This window comes from Panthera tigris, chromosome A3 (genome assembly GCF_018350195.1).
Source record: "Panthera tigris isolate Pti1 chromosome A3, P.tigris_Pti1_mat1.1, whole genome shotgun sequence".
NCBI lineage: Eukaryota > Metazoa > Chordata > Mammalia > Carnivora > Felidae > Panthera > Panthera tigris.
Genome location: NC_056662.1, coordinates 22,378,365 through 22,402,591, shown reverse-complemented (window position 1 = coordinate 22,402,591; position 24,227 = coordinate 22,378,365). Strand labels below are relative to the sequence as shown.

The window sequence follows — 24,227 nt, the reverse complement described above, 5'->3', positions numbered from 1 at the left end:
GACTTAGGTACAAATCCAACATATATGAAGGCAATAGCTTTACTTATACCCATCTTCTTTTGTCAGTAATCCCTTATAATGCTTCAGTTTGAGAAATAAATTTAATAGGATTTAATGTAAACAGCTCAAAATCCTGTAATTGGTTATCCGGCTTCATTTACCTAATTGGTCCAAGCAAATTAGCCTGACACTTGGCTAATTATCAACAGAAGCAGCATGTAAAGGGGCAGAATTTACTGACCTAACAGCTAATTAGATTGAAAAATAAATCTTTTGCTAAAAGTTCTAGATACACTTAGAGTCAGAACCACTACAATTGGCCTCTATATCATATTAAATCGTACTACAATCTAAGAATCACTTTCTTGGGATATATAGAGGCATTATTACAGCTGATAAATCATAAAGCAGCATACATTGTGTTTTCCTATTTTCCTACCATCCTCATTAGTTTGATATAACAAGCAGAGGGAAAGGCCAAGCTTGGAGAAGTACTTACAGGTCAGCGATAACGGAGTCAGGTTAAGTATCATTGCACAGTTGAGCACAACCAAGAGTTAGAGCATAAAATACCAAACCTAAACCAATCTCATTGCTTAGTATTTACTTGAACTGATACTCGGTATTCATTACTTAATAAAACCCAAAAAGAAATATTCACAAAGAAATTGCTGATTAAAGTCTATAAAATTAGGGGCACCTAGGTGGCTCGGTTGGTTGAGTGGCTCTTGATTTTGGCTCAGATCATGATCTCACAGTTCATGGGACTAAGCCCCATGGTAGGCTCCAGCCTGTGGTGGGCTCTGTGAGCACAGCACAGAGCCTGCTTGGGATTCCCTCTCTCCTTTTTCTCGTCCCCTCCCCCCAGCCCCCCCACCTACTCACATGCTCTCTGTCTCTCTCAAAATAAATAAATAAACATTAAAAAAAGATAAAATCTACGAAAATAGACACCCAAAACCTAGAGGTTTTTTGGTTTAACAAAGGTTAAAAAAAACAATACAGTATCTTAAACAAAAATTTAAAGTATTCAATGGGCCAGGGCGCCTGGGTGGCTCAGTCGGTTAAACGATCAACTTTGCCTGAGGTCATGAAGTCCTGATTCCTGAGTTCAAGCCCCACGTTGGGCTCTCACTGTCAGCGTGGAGCCTACTTCAGGTCCTCTGTTTCCCTCTCTCTACCCCTCGCCTGCTCGCTCACACACACACACACACACACACACACACACGCACATTCTCTCTCTCTCTCTCTCAAAAATAAACATTAAAACAACAACAACACGGGGGACTGGGTGGTTCAGTTGGTTAAGCATCTGACTTCGGCTCAGGTCATGATCTCACAGTTTGTGGGTTTGAGTCCTGCATCAGGCTCTGGGCTGACAGCTCAGAGCCTGAAGCCTGCTTTGGATTCTGTGTCTCCCTCTCTCTATGCCCCTCCCTGCTCATGCTCTCTTTCTCGAAAATAAACAAACATTTAAAAAAAATTTTTTTAAAACAACAACACTATTTCAAGTATCCATGGGCCATAGTTAGACTATAAGATTTCATATGTATATTTCATCATTTCCTGAATCTAAAATGTCTTACAACTGACATATACAGTTAATGTACCAATGTTTCTTATTTCTTAGAAAAACCTTTTATTTTTTTTTTTAATGTTTATTTATTTTTGAGAGAGAGAGAGAGAGAGAGAGAGCGAGCGAGCACGAGCAGGGGAGAAGAGGGAGGGGGACAGAGGATCTGAAGTGGGCTCCACATTGACAGCTCATGACCTGGGTCAAAGTCAGATGCTTAACCAACTAAGCCACCCAGGTGCCCCTAGAAAAACCTTTTAAATTGGGGCTCCTGGATGGCTCAGTTGGTTGAGTGCTGACTTCTGCTCAAGTCATGATCTTGCAGTTCATTAGTTCAGGCCCCGTATTGTGCTCTGTGATGACAGCTCAGAGCCTGGAGCCTGCTTCGGATTCTGTGTCTCCCTCTCTCTCGGCCCTCCCCTGCTCTCATTCTGTGTCTCTCTCTGTCAAAAATTAAAACAAAACAAACCAAAAAGAAAACACCTTTTCAATCAACAGTTGATCATAAACTTGAGAAAATTTCAGTACTTTTCTAAACTGGACTTCCTCTTAGAAAGCAGAATCTAAGACAAGACCTTATGTACAGGTAATTTATTTTTAAGATGTGAATCCTAGGAAAGGTAAAACAGGAAAGGATGGAAAAACAGTACTAGGTTATATTAATAAATTGGCTGAACTACTACCACTGTGAACAACTTTGCCTAATCTCACTGGGATCTTCAAAGGCAGCTCTAGCCAGCAGAATTTTGCTAAGATAGAAATGTTCTGTGTCTTCCCTGTCCAACATGGTAGCCACTAGCGATAAGTAGCTATTGAGCACTTGAAATATGGCTAGGTAAGGAACTGAAACTTTAATTTTAATTAATTTAAACATGTAACTAGCAGCTGCTGTATAGGAACACACAGCCCTGAAAAGTCCTGCAGAATATACCTCAGAGTTATACGGTGGGCACAACCAGATAATGTTCATTTGAAATTCTATTTTGTTCACTCATGTCTCCAAAGTTCCTAGAAGAATTCCTAACATGTAGTGGGCCCTCCATAAATATTTGTTGAATAAATCGGTAGTATTTGAGTCCACGAAATATATGGTTCTCTTTAAAAGCAAGACTATTATGGGGCGCCTGGGTGGCTCCGTCGGTTGAGCGGCCGACTTTGGCTCAGGTCATGATCTTGCGGTCTGTGAGTTCAAGCCCCGCGTCGGGCTCTGTGCTGACAGCTCGGAGCCTGGAGCCTGTTTCGGATTCTGTGTCTCCCTCTCTCTCTGACCCTCCCCCGTTCATGCTCTGTCTCGCCCTGTCTCAAAAATAAATAAAACGTTAAAAAAAAAATTTTTTTAAAAAATAAATAAAAGCAAGACTATTAGAATAAATGCAATTCAATTAAAATAGTAAGCAACTAGGGGTGCCTGGGTGGCTCAGTCAGTTGAGCATCCGACTTCGGCTCAGATCACGATCTCGCGGTCCGTGAGCTCAAGCCCCGCGTTGGGCTCTGTGCTGACAGCTCAGAGCCTGGAGCCTGCTTCAGATTCTGTGTCTCCCTCTCTCTCTGACCCTCCCCCGTTCATGCTCTGTCTCTCTCTGTCTCAAAAATAAATAAAAAAAAACATTAAAAAAATTTTTTAAATAGTAAGCAACTCAATATACCTAAGAAATAAATAGTAAGAGGGATGTTGAGGGGACTGAAACGTGATTATGAAAGAGACTCCTGATGATTCTGATCCAAAGGACATTTATTAAAATTCAAGTAAATATCCTAAGGTGATCTTTTCTTACAATCTGCTTCTATTATCAACTACTAAACAACAGTGTATGAAGTAAGTGTATGAAGTAATTGTTTTGATTCTTTGGTTACCGTTGCCACAAACAACACTTAGCCAAGTGGGACTCCAGAAGAAAAAATACCTTATTTTACCACTGTTGCCAATTCTCAAAAAAAAAAAAAAAAAAAAGTCTCCATTTTAAGCAATATTTAAATATTTGTTTCTCAACTGTGATCTTTAAAGTGGATCCACACTAATCTAGCCCCTACAACTTCCAGCCTTACATAGGGATCTCTACCTATATACATATAATTTATTATTAAGGGCCAATGTGTTAATCACTTTATATACACTGTCTCATTATCATTTTCCATTTCACAGGTGCAGAAACTGAAAGGTTAAATTACTTGTCTCAAATCACACAACCAAAAACGGAACAAGCTACTTTGGATCGTGTCTTTAAATCTAATACCAAGTATACATTCCAGTCTTAAGACAGCTTTAGGAAGACCTAAAAATATGTTCAAGATAAGGTTGTAGCCTTGATTTTTCTTGCCAACATTGCCCCCCTATTAGTCTTTACGTATTTTATGGTGTGTATAATCCAATTATTCTGAACTTGAGAGTAAAAAGTTGGTCACTGCAAACTTCATGAAGGCTTGTCAGCAAAATTTTTTAAAATAGGAATCATTAGTAATATTAAACACAGGATTGCACAGCAAAAACAGACACAATTATGTTGGGATTCAGTTTTAAAACACTTTGTAGATTTATTTATTTTAAAGTTAATTTATTTATTTTTTGAGAGACAGAGACAACACAAGTGGGGGAGGAGCAGAGAGAGAGGGAGAGAAAGAGAATTACAAGTAGGCTCTGTACTGTCAGCACAGAGCCCAGTGCGGGGCTTGAACCCACAAAGCCATAAGGTCATGAGCTGAGCCGAAACCGAGAGTCAGACACTTAACCGACTAAGCCCTGAAAGGGCGGGCCTATGCCAGCGGCCAACTCCATCTTGTTCTGTGTCCTTCACCTTGACCACACCTCCTCCCCTTGAGTAACCCCCCCCCCCACCTGCCTAACAGGACTCGGACCCTTCCCCAGGACCCTTCCCCAGCCAATCGGCTGAGGCCATAGCCATTACCTCACCAACTGCCCCTAGGCCCCAATAAAACCTTTGTCCTTTTGAAACTCGCTCTCTGTCCCTGGTATCTCACCGCTGCGTCGGTGCAGGTAGGGGATTGAGCTCGAGCTAGCTCGAATAAAGGCTCTTTGCTTTTGCATCGGACTCGGCTCCCTGGCGGTATTTGGGGATCACGAATTCTGGGCATAACATTTGGGGGCTTGTCTGGGATCCCCAAGACCCCCGAGGGACCCCCGACCCGGAGAGCCTGACTGGCCACGGTTAGTGTCTGTTTGTTCTGTCTTTTCTGTGTGAGCTCATTTCTGGAATTCTGGTAGTGCCCGATGCGGTCTAAGTGGACGCACTGGAGGACCACGGGCCGGGAGTTTCGGAAGACATTCCGATCCTCCCTTCTGGAGGGACGTGGAATCCCCTCAAAGGTCTGAGACGAGGCGGGTCGCTCCCGCTGGTTGGCATGAGGCCGTCGTCTTTGGAGGGACGTGGAATCCCCTCATTGGTTTTGGAGGGACGTGGAATCCCCTCAAATGTCTAAGCTAGCTCTCAGTTTTGCTTCCATGGAGTTGGAAGACTTTCTAGGGGCCCTCTGTTTGTCTGTTTTTGTGTTTCTCTGTTTTGTTCTGTGGACTTACTGGACGGACGTTATGGGACATACTCAGACTACTCCTCTAACTATTATGATTGATCACTTTAAGGATGTGAGGGGAAGAGCTAACAACCTCAGTGTGGAAGTCCGAAAGGGTCGGTTGCAGTTTTTTTTGTTCTAGCGAGTGGCCAACTTTCAATGTCGGATGGCCACCAGAGGGGACCTTCGACCTCCCTACCATCCACCGAGTCAGGAGTATCATCTCTCAGCCTAAGACGGGCCATCTTGATCAGCTCCCTTACATTATCACTTGGCAGGACCTTGTAGAAGACCCACCCTCTTGGCTTAAGCCCTTCCTAGCCCCGCTCCCTCCGGAGCCAAAACCCATTCTTGCTTTGCAGGAGACAGAGAAGAGGAAAAGTCTTACCCAGCCTTCAGCACCCCTCTACCCTGTCCTACAGGGGGGTACTGAAGAAGAATTAATTTTTCCTCCCCCGTATAACCCCTCTAGGATGCCAGAAGAACACCATCCTCCCCCTCAGGGGGAGGCAGACGCTGTTCCGAGAGCGGGAGGCGGAAATGCTCCAGTGGGAAGCCCGCCCTTTACCAGACAAAGGGCTCAGAGGGAGCAATCCGCCTCTGCCGCCAACTCCACTAATCTGCCCCTGCGAGCCACCGGACCCCCAGACGCAGAGGGGAATCAGCCCCATCACTATTGGCCTTTCGCCACTAGTGACCTCTACAATTGGAAAGCTCAGAATCCTAAGTTTTCCGAGAAACCGGCAGGGCTTATTGATTTATTAGACTCTGTTCTTTTTACCCATCAGCCCACGTGGGATGATTGCCAGCAGCTTTTGCAGGTCCTGTTCACGACTGAAGAAAGAGAAAGAATCCTCAATGGGGCCCGAAAACTAGTTCCGGGTGCAGACGGGAATCCCACCACCAACCAGGCTCAGATAGATGCCTCCTTCCCTTAACTCGGCCCCAGTGGGATTTCAACACGGCAGAAGGTAAGGAGAGGCTCCGGGTCTACCGCCAGACTCTAATGGGGGGTCTCCGAATGGCTGCTAGAAAGCCAACCAATTTGGCCAAGGTAGGCAATGTACAACAGGGAAAAGATGAATCTCCGGCTGCCTTTTTAGAACGGATCATGGAGGCATTCCGTACCTATACCCCCATGGATCCAGAGGCTCCGGAAAGCAAGGCAGCTGTTATCATGGCCTTTGTAAACCAATCGGCCATAGACATTAGGAGAAAATTACAGAAAATAGATAGACTAGGAGAAAAAAGTCTGCAGGACTTACTGGTAGTAGTCGAAAAGGTATATAATAACCGGGAGCCTCCTGAGGACAAGCAGGCTCACGCCATGGCGGCTGCCAGCAGTAAGCAGACTCGAGACCTGGCCAGAATACTACTAGCTACCACTGCTGACTTCCCCGAGGAACGAGACCGCCATCTCCGGCAGCTGGCAGACGACACAAGAAAAGGTAAAGGAACCACCAAGGGGGGGAAGCAGAGGCTGCAGAAGGATCAGTGTGCATACTGCAAGGAGATAGGGCATTGGGCCCGAGATTGTCCAAAAAGGGCCGGTGGGAAGGGAAGCAAGACTGATCGAGTAAAAGTCCTAGAGCTAGATGAACTAAGTGATTAGGGTAGTCGGGGTTCGGACCCTCTCCCCGAACCCAGGGTAACTCTTAAAGTGGAGGGGACCCCTGTTGACTTCCTTGTCGACACCGGAGCACAACATTCAGTCCTCCGCACCCCACAAGGAAAACTAGCCAGTAAGAAGTCCTGGGTACAAGGGGCAACTGGTATGAGCCAGTATTCATGGACTACCCGAAGAACAGTAGATTTGGGAACGGGCCGGGTATCCCACTCCTTTATGGTAATACCAGAATGCCCCTACCTGCTGTTAGGACAGGACTTACTGACCAAGATTGGAGCTCAGATAACTTTCAGACAAGGGGGGGCCTCAGGTCACCGATGGCAAGGGCCACCCCATCCAGGTCCTGACCATGAAACTGGAGGATGAATACCTCCTCCACCAGGAGGCGCTCCTGAGAGAGAATAATATAGACAGATGGCTACAAGAATTCCCCTCGGTTTGGGCAGAGACGGGGGGGATGGGACTAGCCGCTCACAGGACCCCAGTCCTGGTAGAGCTCAAGCCAGGAGAGAGTCCGATAAGGATCAAACAATACCCCATGTCTCAGGAGGCCTGGAAGGGGATCCAGCCACACATCCGGAGACTACGAAGCCTAGGGGTACTAGTTCCTTGCCAGTCTGCCTGGAACACCCCCTTACTGCCGGTCAAAAAGCCTCACACAAATGACTACCGACCGGTACAAGACCTCTGGGAAGTAAATAAGAGGGTCGCGGACATACACCCAACTGTTCCCAACCCATATACTCTCTTGAGCTCCTTGGCGCCCTCCAGGGTCTGGTACTGTACTAGATTTAAAGGACGCCTTCTTCAGTCTGCCGTTGGCACCCCAGAGCCAACCCCTGTTCGCCTTTGAGTGGCATGATCCGGAGGAGGGCTACAGTGGGCAACTCACCTGGACACGGCTACCTCAGAGATTCAAAAATTCACCCACCATCTTCGACGAGGCACTACACGAGGACCTGGGTGAGTACAGAAGGGAGCACCCTGGCCTCACCCTCCTGCAGTACGTAGATGACATCCTGATTGCTGCCGACACGGCCAAAGACTGTGAGCGAGGGACCCAGGACCTGCTGGCTACCCCGGGGGCCTTAGGGTACCGGGCATCCGCGAAGAAGGCTCAGATATGCAGGGAGAGGGTAAGTTACCTGGGATATATCCTGGAGGGCGGACAGCGGCGGTTATCAGATGCCAGAAAAGAAACTGTCCTAAAGATCCCTACTCCCACCTCCCGAAGAGAAGTGAGGGAATTGCTAGGATCAGCCGGCTACTGCCGCCTCTGGGTTCCAGGTTTTGCTGAGAAGAAACTAGACCCAGTGGCTGCCGGCTGGCCGCCATGTCTAGAGGTAATTGAAAGGCTGACCAGGCAGCCAAGGCAGTCGCCCTTACTTCAGTCCCCACCATGACCATACAACTACCGGACCCGGGAGACCCAGTTTTACCAGACCAGCCCAAATACTCCCAGGAGGAGTTACAGCGGATCAAGAAACTCCCCATGGACCAGGAGATAAAGGGATGGTGGTACACACCTAACAAGGAGCTCGTGCTGCCAGACCGGCTCGGAGTCTCATTATTAGAGCACATGCATCGGTCTACTCACATGGGGCCCGAAAATTAAAAGACTTAATCCGACATGCCGGAATCAAGATTCACCAACAGGACACCAAAATAGAGCAAGTTGTATCTGCCTGCAAGACCTGCCAACTCACCAACGCGAGAGCCACATCAAATAAAAAAGGAACCAGGCTCAGAGGCACCAGACCGGGAGCCCAATGGGAAGTCGACTTCACCGAAGTCAAACCAGGAAAGTATGGTTTTAAATATCTTTTAGTATTTACAGACACCTTCTCTGGCTGGGTGGAGGCATACCCAACCAAGCATGAAACGGCTCAGACGGTGGCTAAGAAGCTACTAGAAGACATCTTACCCAGGTATGGTTTTCCTGCCATGGTAGGATCAGACAATGGACCAGCTTTTATCTCGCAGGTAACACAGGCAGTAGCCAAGGCGGTGGGGGCAAACTGGAAATTACACTGTGCTTATAGGCCCCAGAGCTCAGGACAGGTAGAAAGAATGAATAGAACCCTAAAAGAGACCCTTACCAAATTAACCATGGAGACTGGCGGGGACCGGGTGACTCTCCTACCATACGCCCTTTACCAGGTTAGAAACACTCCTTACACTCTGGGTTTTACTCCCTACGAGATCATGTTTGGCAGGCCACCCTCTGTTATTCCCAGCCTTCGAGCTGAACTTATTGCTGAGTTTAAAGATCAAGAACTTTTTCTTTCCTTGAGCGGGCTCCAGAGGGCGCACGAGGACATTTGGCCGCGCCTCTGTGCCATCTACGAGGCTGGCCCGATCCAGACACCTCATCAGTACAGGCCGGGAGACTGGGTCTACGTCAAGAGGCACCACCGAGAGACTCTCGAGCCGCGCTGGAAGGGACCCTACGTCGTGGTGTTGACAACCCCCACCGCTCTCAAGGTAGACAGCATCGCGACCTGGGTCCATCACACCCACGCTCGGCCAGCGGACCCCTCCTCGATCCGGAAGGACGTTGTCACGCGATGGGCCATCAGTCAGGACCAACACAACCCGCTCAGGCTCAAGCTACAGCGCATTCGACCCACCTAATATTGGTAACTCTGTTAACTCTGCTTGTCATTGCTCATGCTGCCGGGAGTCCCCACGCCCCCCAAAACATCACCTGGCAGATCACAGACACCAGCTCAGGGACAATACTTAATCAGACGTCCCAGAGCCACCCCAGGGACACTTGGTTCCCAGAACTTTGCGTAAACCTCCAAACTCTGTTCCCCTTGTCACCATAAATGCAGCCGGTCCCATGATTGGGTCCCTAAGCTACATGACAAGGGGGGAATGAAAGGGCGGGCCTACGCTGGCGGCCGACTCCATCTTGTTCTGTGTCCTTCACCTTGACCACACCTCCTCCCCTTGAGTAATGCCCCCCCTTCACCTGCCTAACAGGACTCGGACCCTTCCCCAGGACCCTTCCCCAGCCAATCGGCTGAGGCCAAAGCCATTACCTCACCAACTGCCCCTAGGCCCCAATAAAACCTTTGTCCTTTTGAAACTCGCTCTCTCTCCCTGGTATCTCACCGCTGCGTCGGTGCAGGTAGGGGATTGAGCTCGAGCTAGCTCGAATAAAGGCTCTTTGCTTTTGCATCGGACTCGGCTCCCTGGCGGTATTTGGGGATCACGAATTCTGGGCATAACAGCCACTCAGGCACCCCAACACTTTGTAGATCTAAAATGAGGACAGTTAAGATCAGTGTCATGGGCTTTGTCCCTCAGAGGTGAATAAAAAGGTCAGAAGTATGCTTGGCTACAAGTTGAATTTTATCATTCTTACCTTATTCCAAGACTTTCAAGATCAGACTCATTAAGATGGAGCAGTATTGAACCTGTGATTTTATTTCCTTTGGAAGAAAAGGGAGAAAAAAAGATGAATGGTTTCAACAATTATACCATATGCTTTTTTGTTTCTTTCAATTTGGATTCACCAGATTTACCCAAATCAACATTTACTAAACCACCCACGACAGGTAATGGACTGTGTGTAAAAACCACTTTCATTTGCCACTTGGAAAGTCTTTTTCTCCACATGGGGCTCAAACTCACAACCCCCAGACCAAAAGTCACATATCCTACAGACTGAGCCAGCCAGGCACCCCTCTCACTTGGATAGTCTTCATTTTAATTAGATAACTATATTGACAGGCTATTTTTGATAAATCAAGTAAAAACTTTTAAATTATTTGAATGACTTATTTGTGAGGAAGTCCAGCAGCAAAACCAGTGGCTTCCTTCGAAAACAGGTGAGGTTTGGCGTGGGGGGAGGAAAGGAAGCTTAAATCTATTGTTCTTAGAATAGTCAGGTCAAAACCATAGCCTGAAGGGTGCCAAGTGTTGATTGAGTTCTAAAACCTCCAAGGAGGGGCTTGACTCCCGGATCTCGGAGATGTGACTTTGAGCCCCACACTGGGTGTACAAATTACTTAAACAATAAAAGACTTAAAAAAAAAAAACCTCCAAGAAAAGCACATAATACTGTGTTTTGAAATATATATACGTTTATTTTTCTTTCTCTCACTATATAATTAATTTTACTCCTTCCTGACCTCAGATTCTACAACTCTGAACTATTTTCAAACAAACAAAAATCTTTTTTTTTTTTTTTTAAGTTTATTTATTTTGAGAGAGGAAGAGCACTCATGAGTAGGGGAGGGTCAGAGAGAGAGAGAGAGAGAGAGAGAGAGAGAGAGAGAGAGAATCCCAAGCACGCTCCACACTAACAGCCTGACTCAGGGCTCAACCCCACCCTTGATGATCTTTGATGAGAACACTTGTTAAGGTATAGCTGGCATGAATTCTGGAGTCCAAAGACAAAATCTTAACATTCAGTTCTGCTTTTTTTTCCAGTTGTATGACTTTTAGAAAGTTACTTAACATCTTTAGACCTCAAACACATCATCTGTAAACAAAACAGGGATTACAGCCTCTAAATTTCAGGGCTCCAGGGGGCCTGGGTGGCTCAGTCAGTTGAGCATCTGACTTTGGCTCAGGTCATGATCTCGAGGTCTGTGAGTTGGAGCCCCATGTCAGGCTCTGTGCTGACAGCTCAGAGCCTGGAGCCTGCTTCAGATTCTGTGTCTCCTTCTCTCTCTGCCCCACCCCACTCGTGCTCTGTATCTCTCTCTCTCTCAAAAATAAACATTAAAAAATAAATTAATTAATTAATTGATTGATTAATTAATTTCAGGGTTCCTGTGAGACTGTATTCCATAATGAGGAAAGGGACCCAATACCTTGTTTTGCCAAATAAAAGCAAACCCAGACTAAGATAGGGATTAGAAAGGAAGACTATTGCAATAGGGAGAATGTTGTGACCTCAGAAATCTCCAAGTGGTTCAAAATGAAACAGAAAAAAGTGTTGCTGTTTTTTTTCATAGGGTAAAGGAAGTGATCCCAGTGGAGTCTGACAGGACGGTATCCTGCTATGCTCAGCTGGTTACCGGAGAGGCTGATGATGGGGCATTCCACTTTTTTAGTGCTTGTTCAGGTTTGGGGACAAGCAAGATTTCAGGGCCTTCTAGGAGAGAGAGAAGGCTGACTAAAGTTTTGGTCAAGACAAAGCAGCAGACGGTTAAGAAATGAGCATTTGTTGGGGCACCTGGCTGGCTCAGTCAGGTGATCCATTGGACTCTGGATCTCAGGGTTGTAAGTTCGAGCCTCATCCTCGGTGTACAGATTACTTAAAAATAAAAAATCTTAAAAAAAAGAAAAAAGAGGGGCACCTGGGTGGCTCAGTCGGTTAAGCGGCCGACTTCAGATCAGGTCATGATCTCGCGGTCTTGTGAGTTCGAGCCCCGCGTCGGGCTCTGTGCTGACAGCTCAGAGCCTGGAGCCTGTTTCAGATTCTGTGTCTCCCTCTCTCTCTGACCCTCCCCCGTTCATGCTCTGTCTCTCTCTGTCTCAAAAATAAATAAATGTTTTAAAAAAAATTTAAAAAGAAAAAAGAAAGAAAAAAGAAATGAGCAATTGTGAATGTAAGGTCAGTTTTTACCAATTAAAGCAAGTAGTGAGTTCTGCTAGCATTTGACTGTAGGTTCAAGAGATCATTCTGAAGGTTGATGACTTAATCTACAGAACACCAAAAACAAAAACAAAAACAAAATCTATAGAACACCACTGAAAGAGAAAGCCAACAACATAGTCCATCTATTCAGAGAAACCTTCTGAGTGCAGGCCAACCAAAGGGGGGGAGGAGAAAAAAGAAGTACCATTTCCCACACCATCAAGCTTGTTTTTTAAGTCTTCAAACACTAAGTCCCTCCGACCCTAGACAAACAGGACTCCACCCTATAACTGCAAAAGTTTATTAAACTTACAAATGGGTAAGACAGAGAGAGGTTAAGCTTCACATCCGTTAGGGCAAGTTTAGATCTCAACTGGATGGATGCTTGAACTGGAGCCAGTTGCTTAAAACTCACAACCCACACATTTGCCCCATGTGATGTGGCCAAGTTGTGGGCTGCTGGGAGTCCGGTGGTCAGCCCAGCACTCCCAGTGTCATTCAGATTTAACTAGGCAAACTGATTTTGGAGACCAAAACAGAATCATTACCAAGCTCTACAAGGGTGGTCAACAAACGCACCGAGCCCTGCTGGCATGCTACGGTAAGGCAATGGGGATGCAGGGATTCACAGAGCATGTGCCCTCCCCCTTAGGAAAACCCCGGGTTGAGGGGCCAAGGGAGAAAACTTAAACCTGAAAGCAAAACACACTCCAAGTGCTCCAGGAGCTGCAGGAGCACAGAGGGGGTCTCCCGAGCCCCGTGAGTCTGAATGACAGCGCCCCTCCGACTACGGTCTGGGGAAAACGTTCTTCTAGGTCACAACAGGGACCGGAGTCTCGCCTGCCCCGCGCTGGGGTGACCAGTTCCCGAAGAAACCCACCAGCCTCACACCAGGTGCCTCACCCAAGTTCACGATCCTCAAAGTCGGCTTCCCCCTCTGCGGGTCCCCAGCCCCAGACGCCCCATTTCTCCTCCCTCCATCTCCGGGGGGCACTCCTGGGCGCCCCTTCTGGCACCTCCCGTCCCCGTCTCAGGCCCCCGGTTCTGGAGGACTCTCCACCTCAGGTCGTCCCCCCACTTCACCCCCCCCCCCCGCCCCCAACACCTCGGCACCCCCGCCTCAGGTCTACCCCTTCTGGTACCTTCCCCGCCGCAGGCCCCCTGCTCAGAGGGGCTCTCCGCCTCAGCTCATCTCCGGCTCGGCGCCCCACACCCCCCCCGCCTCAGGTCCACCCCTTTCGTATCTCCCCGCGCAGGTCTCCCTTCTCCGCTTCGGGTCCTCTCTGAGGCCCCCAGGTCACTGCCTCGGCGTGCCCTCCCCTCAGGCCCGCGGTCCCCGCCTCGGGTCGCGGTTCCCCGGCCCCTCAGCCCTGCAGCCCTGCTACCTCGGAAGCGTTCCAGCAGTCCGGGATCACTGAAGCCACTGCGCTTTAGGAAGCAGCACACCTGCTCCGGGCCCCAGGTCTGGTGGTCGCGGTGGAGCTTGGGGCCCGGGGAGCTCTCCGCCGCCGCGGAAGGGATGTTTGGCGGGGTTCTCGGGCTGCCATCGCGTCGGGGCCGTTTGAAGGGCTGGTCCGAGTCCGCTCCCTGCATGGCTACAACCAGCGCCCTGCACAGCACAGTCAAGAACCGCGGCGCTGGGACCGCACGCAAGCGCACTGACTGCCGGTCGGTGGGGACGAGTTCGCTCGGCACTGCCAGCCTACCGGCCTCCCGCGCAGGCGCACTGGTACTCAGACCTTGCGGCCGGGCAGCCCAGCCACTTCAGCCACCGGGCCCCCTTGCGCAGGCGCAATGACAGCCCACTGGTCCTCAACAGGTCGGGAAGTTTACCGAAAGGGGCCGACTAGACGCAGAGCCGAGGAAGTGCTAATAGGGGCGAGGTGAGGAAAGAGTGTATCTAGGACCCGTGGAAGCCCCGCCAAAGCCCGGAGCGCGGGCTCCTCTGGTGAATTGCGGGTGTCTTCTTCCAAATGAATATCCCAGGCATACCCTTGGCCGTGTTTCATATGCCCCAAACTTAAACCTAAAAAGCCATCATCAGGCGGCCAGCATCTTCCCAATTGAGAGACAAATGGGCAAGAAGCTGAACTGGAAGACCCTAGAATGATTTCAGATCTGATATGAAGGTAGTCTTCTTGCCTTTCACAACCTACGGTATCGCTGGGCAGTTAGAGGGCCCTGGGGGTGCCTAGCCATGAACTCTTATCTTCAGGTTTCCAAACAGAAGCAGACTTCAAATTTCTCTCTAAAAGAATCCTCAACCCCTCTCTCCAGCCCAACTCCCTGCCCAGAGAAAAGGAAGTGGTCATCCCGATTACTGTTCAACAAAATTCACCTGAGTAGATTTGAAGATCTAATTGGCTTGATTCAATGATTCATGAATAGGATAACATTCTATCTAGTAAGGAGAAAGGAACTGTACAAAATGGAAGATTTTTAAAGACAGAAAGGGTGTAAGACAAGGAAGTCATGACAAAAGAAAGGATTGTTTTAGGCAGAGTCACCCAGCTGTGGGGGGAAGGCAGGGGTCTACCAGGCCACTAACTCACTAGTGCTAGCCAAGAAATACCAGACTGACCTGTTAAAGGTCACAGTTCAGGGAAAGGCTGAAACTGCAATTAGGTTAGACACTAAGTCTTGGTTTGCTGATGTGGGGCCTCACACGGGTGATTTCATTTTGGACCTGTTTCTTTTTCAACATTACTTAAAATTTATCTTCAAGGACTTTTACCACCTGGTCGTAACAGCCTGTAAAAATGGGAGGCATGCCCCCATCAATTTAGTCACTCGGGGGGAGGACCAAACTTCCCTGTAAATCCTAGTTCATGCAATTAACTAGTAAAAAGACTACTGCTACCACCACTAAAGCCATTACACCTCTCCATCCACCCAGCCATAGACCCATCTAGGGGATAAAGAGTGTATGAGGCCGATTATCATCAAGCATTACGAACTAGTGGTCTGGTAGAGAGCAAAATATTACTAGCATACACTTAGAGCTTTACTGTGGTGCCAGGCATTTTTCTAAGGGTTTTACAAATATTAATTCATTTATGTATCACAACCACCTCAGGGTGTAAGAAACTAAGGAACAGAGAAATAAGTAAATAATTTGCCTGTGGTCACACAGCTAGTAAGTGATGAAGCCTGGATTCAAACCCAGACAATCTAGCTTGGCTCCAAAGTCACTTGCTAACCTGCTTGTTAATGGGAATTTTGACATAGAATTATATCAGTTAACTCAAAACTTTCAATTGCTCCTTTGTCCCACAGAGCCATGGTGAAAAGTATAGAGAGGGGTACTTGCCCTCTGTCTGCCTAAAAGAGCCAGGCTCAGCAAAACATGCCCTTAAGCCCCAGAATAATTTGAGATGAGATGAGAGAGTTGCCAAGACTTGTGAAACCAAAACAAAGGGGTGAAAGAGACAACATATAGCACATGAATGAAAGCCTTATATTTCAAGTTGGAAATGGCTGGCTTAAAAACTTGTATTTTTTAGACTTATGGGAAAATCTGCCCTGACAGCAAGGTTTCCTTGGCAGTAGAAGGTGATATAAGCAGGGTTTTAAGTTTAACCAACTGGGTTTGTTCAAAGCAGCTGCTTTTGAGAACTTTAATTTTCTATTTGTCTGTGTTTGTTAAAGAGTGTAATTTAATTCCATATTTAGTATTTCCTCTACTTTCTAGGGGCCCTAGATCTTGTGCAAGATGGTTGGTTACTCGCTCAAGGTCACATGGCTGGTAAGTGACAGAATTGAGATTTTAAGCTGACTCCCAAACTTTGGTGCTTTTTGGTTTGCCGAATAGAGTTAACTCTATTTACAGTTCTGGTGATCTTGTTCCTTCTATCTTTCCACAACTTGGGAACAGTTACCTACTTGACATAGGCCCTGTGCTCTGGTCATATTAAAGGAGATGACTGCTCAGACTCGCCTCTGATTTCTCACTCACCATAGTTAGGACTAGAAAAAAAAGGTAATTTCAAATTAATTTCAAGCCCATTGCTTAATGACCTTGAATATCTCCAGCAATTTTTCTCAGCCCTTCCCTAGCTACCTTCCACCTACCCAGCTGAGCTGGGCAATTTTATTTCTGTCAGCATTAACCTTGTGGTTTTTATCTCTCCGCAGCTTCCTCTTCAACCAGTGCTGCTGGTTCTCAATGCCAGCTGTCATCACTGTTTTACTTCCTCTCCACCCTTTGTGGAACCTAGCCTTCTCAAGACTTCTTTCTTTCTTTCTTTCTTTCTTTCTTTCTTTCTTTCTTTTTTTAGTATTTTCCCCAAATCCCAAAGCCAAGCCAAAATTCTTTTTTTTAACTTAATTTTATATTGAAAAATTTTTAAGTAATCTCTATACCCAAGCCAGGAGGAAAGGAGATCAGTTTATTGAATAGTGTAAGTGATGGAGTATAGCAGACAGTGTCTGAAAGACTTGGAAAAGTGAGTCTCTCTGTTGCTTGGGGTTAGGGGTTTATATTGGAAAGGGGTCCAGGGTACGTGTTCCTTCAGGAAGGCAGGGTAGGGTCAGATCAAAGGTAAGTGTCAGGTGAACAATAGGTGTTATCCTATAAATCACCAAAGGTGGGGATTACTGATGACAGGGTTGATGGAGGTTTGTTCGCTGGAAGCTAATGTCCTGGAACATGTTTGGGATCCGGTTCTTTTTGGATGTTACCTGATCCAGGTGTTTGAGGGCCTAGGATGAACTTAGAGAATGATTAACTTTCTTGTCTTCCCTTCGAGTGGGAACATAGCTTCTTTGTTCTTTGAACAGAGCTGGAAGTGGGGCATGAATTCACAAATCTAAGTTTTGTGACCTGAGCCACCCAGGCATTCCTAAACTTAAAAAAAATAACAAAATAAAATAGAATCCCTTCAGTTTCCGTGCCTCAATCCTTTCACGTATTTACCTTTACTTCCCTATATATGAACTGTTCCTAGGCTCAACAAAGCAACAAAGCTCAACAAAGCTAAGGTAGCTTTCTTTGGGAACAACCCCTGCCTCCTTTTTGGGCTGCCCTTCTGATAGTAAAGCTTTGTTTCAAAACTGGTGTCTCAGACATTGGCTTACTGTGCATCAGGTACATGGACAAGTTTCCCTCTGGTAACATCTCCTTCCCTGTGCACACACAACGGAAAGACCACGTGAGGACACAGCAAGAACATGGCTGTCTAGAAGCCAGGAAGAGAGGTCTTACCAGAAACCAACTGTGCTGGCACCTCGATCTTGGACTTCCAGCCTCCAGAAGAGTGAGAAACTAAACTTCTGTTATATTTAAGCCACTGTCTGTGGTATTTTGTTATGGCAGTCCTAGCAGACTAATACATATGACCAACATGTTTGTACTATGTCCACTCCTGAGTTGATGGCCTAAGGTTGGACATTTTGACTTTGTGGTTGCCAATCTTTGGGTCCCAGGCTTCTTGGTTATTATGCAAAATAAAGTCACATGGCGGTGCCTGGATGGCTCAGTCGGTGAAGCATCTGACTTTGGCTCAGGTTATGATCTCACAGTTTGTGGGTTTGAGCCCTATGTCGGGCTCTGTGCTGACAGCTCAGAGCCTGGAGCCTGCTTCAGATTCTGTGTCTCCCTCTCTCTCTGCCCCTCCCCAACTAGCGCTCTGTCTCTCTCTCAAAAATAAATAAACATAAAAAAAAAATAAAGTCACATGTATTTGTCTATTTCTCTACTCTTAAGGGTGCTGTCATTAGTAACAAAACACATAATGATTCAAGTATTAAGGAAGGCTTTGTTCATTTTTTTTTACATTCCTTCCCCAAGTTAAATATCTTGTTTACATTGTGATCCTTCTCACTTAAAAACTCACCCTTGGGGTGCCTGGGTGGCTCACTCAGTTAAGGGTCCAACTCTTTGATTTCAGCTCAGGTCGTGATCTCACATTTCCTGAGATCCAGCCCCATGTTGGGCTCTTCTCTGGGCATTTGTATTCTTGGGACTTGTTCTGGAGGGTGGGTGTCTCTATTATCAACAAGGATAAGGGTTTCAGGATTTCTATAAAGGTGGGACTTAAAACCTGTAACTTGGGTGAGATTGGAGTTACACATGCATAACAAGCATACTGAACTTACCTATATTGTGAGTTAAAGTGGACCAATGACCATAGTGTTTAAGATGCTCTTATTCACTTTTTACAGGACTGAGAAAAGCCTCTATCCCTAGGAAAGAGAAGTACCACATACATTTGAAGTAGTTGCCAGAGAGGCGCCTGGCTGGCTCAGTCGGTGGAGAATTCCACTCTTGATCTCAGGGTGGTGACTTCCAGCCCCACCTTGGGCATGGGCATACAGCTTACTTTATTATATTTTTTATTAAAAAATTGTTTTGTTTTTACATTTATTTATTTTTGAGAGACAGAGTATGAGTGGGGGAGGGGCAGAGAGAGAGGGAGACAGAATCTGAAGCAGCCTCCAGGCTCTGAGCTGCCAGCACAGAGCCCGATGCGGGGCTCGAACCCACAAACTGTGAGATCATGACCTGAGCTGAAGTCAGACGCTTTAACCGACTGAGCCACCCAGGCACCCCCATACAGCTTACTTTAATAAAAAAAATTAAAAAAAAAAAGTGAAGCAGCTGCAGGAAAGTGAACTTTCCCTTACCCAGTCCTCTCTGAGTATTGGGGAGGAACTGGCACCAGATTCTGAGGAGGACAGCAGTGTACCTTGGTGAAAAGACCCTTTTCCTTGGGAAAGTAGTGAAGGGGGCACTGAATCTTCAGGGTGTTGGTGGAAGCTGGTGCTAAGGCTTCCAAAGTGGGAAGTTTAGGGAAGACACAGTAAAGGTGAGGCATTTGGGGTTTGCAGGAGGCAACTGGGAGAGAGGGTTTAGAAGAAAATTGAGTGAAGGGAGAAGATTGTCATTGGAGGTCATTACCACAACCACCCCTGCCCAACACTTTTGTTATCTGGGAATCTTTCAACAGGCAGAGTTCCTTCTGTGGTAACTGGGAGTGTGAGGATGTGCTCTCAAATGTAAACAAACAGTTTGCCAGAGCAAAGGAAGAAATGAAACTTAAGAGTACAGACTTCCCAGAATACAGGGATCCTTACGTGAATCTGAGTCACTCAAGACTAATACTGAAAGACATTGTATATCATACAGATTAAAAATTAGGCTGCAGTCGAAAGATAGATGAACGGATAAAGAAAATGTATATTCTTGTAGTGGAATACTACTGAACCTTAAAAGAAGGGAATTCTGACATGCTACAACGTGAATGAACCTTGAGGACATTATGTTAATGTCACAAAAAGACAAATGCTTTATGATGTGGGAAACAAAGGCAAAAGAAAAAGTTAAATTTCCTTACTACCTACAGCCCATTGACAAATCCTTCAAACAGGCGGAATGAACTCCTCTGAGAGCTCAGCTCCCTCAGTGTTGACACTTTGCTAAGGGCAAAAGGCAATCTTATCTCAACATTATCCTGACCCTCCAGGATCCTGTGAGTCTAGTTTAAACATATAAAAATTCTGGGGCGCCTGGGCGGCTCAGTCGGTTAAGCGTCCAACTCAGGTTTCAGCTCAGGTTATGCATGTTCTCCTGGGTTCATGAATCCGAGCCCTGCATTGGGCTCTGTGCTGACAGTGTGGAGCCTACTTGGGATTCTTTCTCTCTCCCTCTTTCTCTGCCCTTCCCCCACTCGCACTGTCTCTCTCAAAATAAATAAATAAACTTAAAAAAATAATAAACATATAAAAATTTCTTTGGAAACTTCCTTTATCTCTAACCCCTCAAACATAGGTTAGCAGTCATCCTCCAAGCATATGGCTCACTGATATACATCTGAAGGGTCTCATGACTGAGGATTTACTACACAGTAATTTTTCATTGACCTTTTCCAAACAATAGCTAGCCTCCTCAGGATCCTGGAAACCCTGTTTCCCAAATTCCTTGGAGGCTTGTGCTTTCCCTAACCCTCTCCCAACTTGAAAATATATAATCAGTCACCCATCACAACCCCAGTGCAGCTCTTTCTGTCAACGAGTCTGGACCCGTGTTTTAATAAAACCACCTTTTTATTTTTAGAAAGAGAAAGCAAGCTTGTGAGCAGGGGAGAGGGGCAAAGGGAGGGACAGAGAATCTTAAGCAGGCTCTACATTCAGCAAGGAGCCTGGCGTGGGGCTTGATCCCATGACCTTGGTATCATGACCTGAGCTGAAATCAAGAGTTGGGTGCTCAACTGACTGAGCTACCCAGGCACCCCAATAAAACCACCTTTTTGCACTGAAGACATCTCAAGAATTCTTTCTTGACCATTTGCTCCGAATGCCAACATTTCCACATCAATTCCACTTATATGTAATGTGGTATCTGGAGTAGTCTAACTAACAGAAATTAGAATGGTGGTTTCCAGGAACCAGGGAGAGGAGAAAAGGAAAGTTGTTTAATGGGTATAGTTTCGGTTTTGCAAGATGAAAAATTCTGAAGATTGATTGCACAACAATAGGACTGTCCCTTTTTTTTTTTTTTTAAAGTAAGCTCTATTTCCAACATGAGGCTTAACTCACAACCCAGAGATCAAGAGTCACATGCTCTACCAACTTAGCCAGCCAGCCACTGCCTTTAATTTCCAATTTTGTACAAAAGTTTTCTTATAGGATTTTACGAGAATTGAGTCTGGCACATAGAAAATGCTCCATACATATGAGTTATAATTATTATAAAAAGCATCCCTAAGCCTCCTTCATTAATTCAACAAATGTCAATATCATACTTTCTTTAATGCATCATTCCACACTTTGGGGAAACCACAGGGAAAAAGTACTACCTACATGGAGCTTATACACACTTGAAGTTTATATATTCAACTATATGCACTTACTAAATTACTAGTGGTAGATTCAGATAACACGAGTAGATCATAAGTTCTGGGGGAAAAAAAAAAGAAACCAAAAGTACAGGAAAGGCTGGTTGGCCTAGGAAGTGCTGTGCTTTGGCATGGGAACAGAGACCCAAGTGAAGGGAGCCTATGTGGTACTCCATTATATGATGAGTATCTTTAGTATTTTAATAACCTTGTATCATAATGTTACAAATAATGCCTGATTAACTTTGCAAACATTAGACTCACCAAACAAAATTTATACCAAGTTCTTTTTTTTTTGCTTGTTCATTTGTTGCTATGTATTTTTTACTTAAAAAAAAAACTTTTTTTAATGTTTATTTATTTTTATATTTATTTATTATTTTTTATTTATTATTTTTTAAAATATGAAATGTATTGCCAAATTGGTTTCCACACAACAGCCAGTGCTCATCCCAACAGGTGCCCTCCTCAATGCCCATCACCCACTTTCCCCTCCCTCCCACCCCCCATCAACCCTCAGTTCTAATATTTGAAACACATTCAAACAAAAAACCTCCGAAACACCCTTTTAATCTTTTCTTGTTTGATGATAAAATAACGTAAATGATGATACATCCATACATTGGAACATAACCATTAGAATTGTTACAGAAGGGGAGCCTGAGTGAGTCAGTTAAACGTCCAATTCTTGGTTTTGGCTCAGGTCATGACCTCTGGGTCCTGGGACAGAGCCCCACATCCGGCTCCATGCTGGGTGTGGAGCCTGCTTAAGATTCTCTCTCTCTTTCCTCTGCCTGTCCTTTCTTGGGTACCCGGGCTCGGGCACTCTGTCTCTCTCTCTCTCTCAGGAAAAAAAAAAAAAAAAAAAGAGAGAGAGAGAGGGAGAAAGAATTGTCGGAGCGTCTGGATGGCTCAGTTGGTTGAATCAGACTCTTGATTTCAGCTCAGGTCATGATCTCACAGTTTGTGAGTTTGAGCCCCACATTGGGCTCTGTGCTGACAGCAGGGAGACTGTTTGGGATTCTCTCTCTCCCTCTCTCTCTGCCCCTCCCCCACTCATGTGTGCATGTGCTCTCTCTCTCTCTCAAAATAAATAAATAAACTTTTAAAAAACAAAAGAAAAAGAATCATCTTGGGGCATAATTTAGACATTACAATGATAAATCTGCCATAGTATGTGATATAAATGGATATATGATCCATTTCTTACTAAAAAAAATACATAATATATGTATTGAAAAAAGTCTAGCAAGATTCACATCAAGAGGTGGCCAGAATGTGGAGCAAGTGGAACTCTTTTTTTTTTGTTTTAAGATTTTTTTCTTTTTTAGGTAATCTCTACACTGTATGTGGGGCTTGAACCCACAATGCCAAGATCAAGAGTTGCACTCTACTGACTAAGCCAGTTAAGCACCCCACAAATGGAACCCTTATACACTGCTGGTGAGAATTCAAAATGGTCTACTCTGAAAAAGGACATGTCATTACTTTATGAAGTTAAACATATATTTGCCATTTGACCCAGCAATCCAATTCATAAAATAATAAAAGAAATAAAAATATAAGTACAAAGACTTGGATGCAGATATTCATAATTATTAATAACACAAAACTAGAAACAACCCAAATGTCCATCAACTGGCAAATAGATAAATGAATTGTGGTGTATGTATAATCTGGTAAATAACAAAATCAACCAAGTAAATTTAAAGATTTAACTGGATTTATTAAATGATTCATGAATCAGGCAGCACCCCATCTAGCAAAAGAGGTGCTCCATGGTGTAGTACAGAATGGAAAGGTGTTTTTGTCTTTTTAAAATTTATTTATTTATTCTTGAGAGAGAGCGAGCGAGCATGCATAAGCAGGGGAGTGGCAGAGAGAGAGGAAGAGAGAGAATCCCAAGCAAGCTCCACATTCGGCACGGAGCCTGATGCGGGGCTCAAACCTACCAACCGTGAGATCGTGACCTGAGCGGAAATCAAGAGCCCGAGGCTTAACCAACTGAGCCACCCACGTGCACCTCAAAATGGAGAACGTTCTTATAGGATGGTGGGGCAAGAAAGTTATTAGCAGAAGAAAAGAAGTGTTCCTGGCAAGGCTGTTTTTTAGGGGGAAAAGCAAGGTGTCTTATCATGCAGACTACCTCATTTCACTTTGAGGGGAAAAGAGGACCCAGGTGCCTGCCTGATTGGCAGGAATTGAAAAATTCCTGACTGACCAGTTAAGACTACATTTCTAGGGGAACTTGAAACTGCAATTAGATTATGTATTAATTAAGCATTGATTTGGGAACTTGGTCTAAGTAACACTATTTTGGGCCTCTGTTTTGTTTTTTTTAATGTTTATTTATTTTTGAGAGAGAAAGAGCATGAGTGGGGAAGGGGCAGAGAGAGAGAGGGAGGCACAGAATCTAAACCGGCTCCAGGCTCTGAGCTGTCAGCAGAGAGCCTGACGCAGGGCTCGAAACGGCAAGATCATGACCTGAGCTGGTCAGTCGCTTAACCGACTGAGCCACGCAGGTGCCTGTTTTTGTTAACAACCCATAGTATGGGCAGTTATTTAGCAATAGAAAGAAATTATCTACACATACAACATGAATGAATCTCAGAAACATTATACTAAGTGACAGAACTCAAATACAAAAGGTTACATACTGGGGCGCCTGGGTTCCTCAGTTGGTTAAGCATCCGACTCTTGATTTTGGCTCAGGTCATGATCTCATGGTTCAGGCTACCACAGAGCCTGCTTGGGGTCCTTTCTCTACCTCTCTCTCCCTCCCTCCCCCTCTCTCTCCCTCCCTCCTCCTCTCTCTCCCCCCCTCCCCCTCTCTCTCCCCCTGCCCCTCCCCTGCTTGTGTACTCTCTCTCTTAAAATAAATAAACATTAAAAATTTTTTTAAAAAGGGGCACCTGGGTGGCTCTGTTGGTTGGGCGTCCGACTTGAGCTCAGGTCATGATCTTGTGGCTCATGGATTCAAGCCCCATGTTGGGCTCTGTGCTGGCAGTTTGGAGCCTGGAGCCTGCTTTGGATTCTGTGTCTTCCTCCCTTTCTCTCTGCCTCTCCCCA

At 45.7% G+C, this 24,227-nt stretch overlaps 1 protein-coding gene across 1 annotated transcript in view; it reads right to left on the bottom strand.

Annotated features, from left to right (window-relative positions):
• The window catches only part of SAMHD1 (SAM and HD domain containing deoxynucleoside triphosphate triphosphohydrolase 1), a 50,859-nt gene extending 36,848 nt beyond the window's left edge, over positions 1-14,011 (bottom strand). Inside the window, exons 1-2 of the mRNA XM_007077693.2 lie at positions 13,710-14,011; positions 10,099-10,165 (exon numbers count right to left, since the gene is read on the bottom strand). Coding sequence (XP_007077755.2) covers positions 10,099-10,165; positions 13,710-13,917 — 275 coding nt within the window. The 5' untranslated portion in view covers positions 13,918-14,011. The remainder of the gene's footprint in view (positions 1-10,098; positions 10,166-13,709) is intronic.
• Between the last annotated feature and the right edge of the window lie 10,216 nt (positions 14,012-24,227).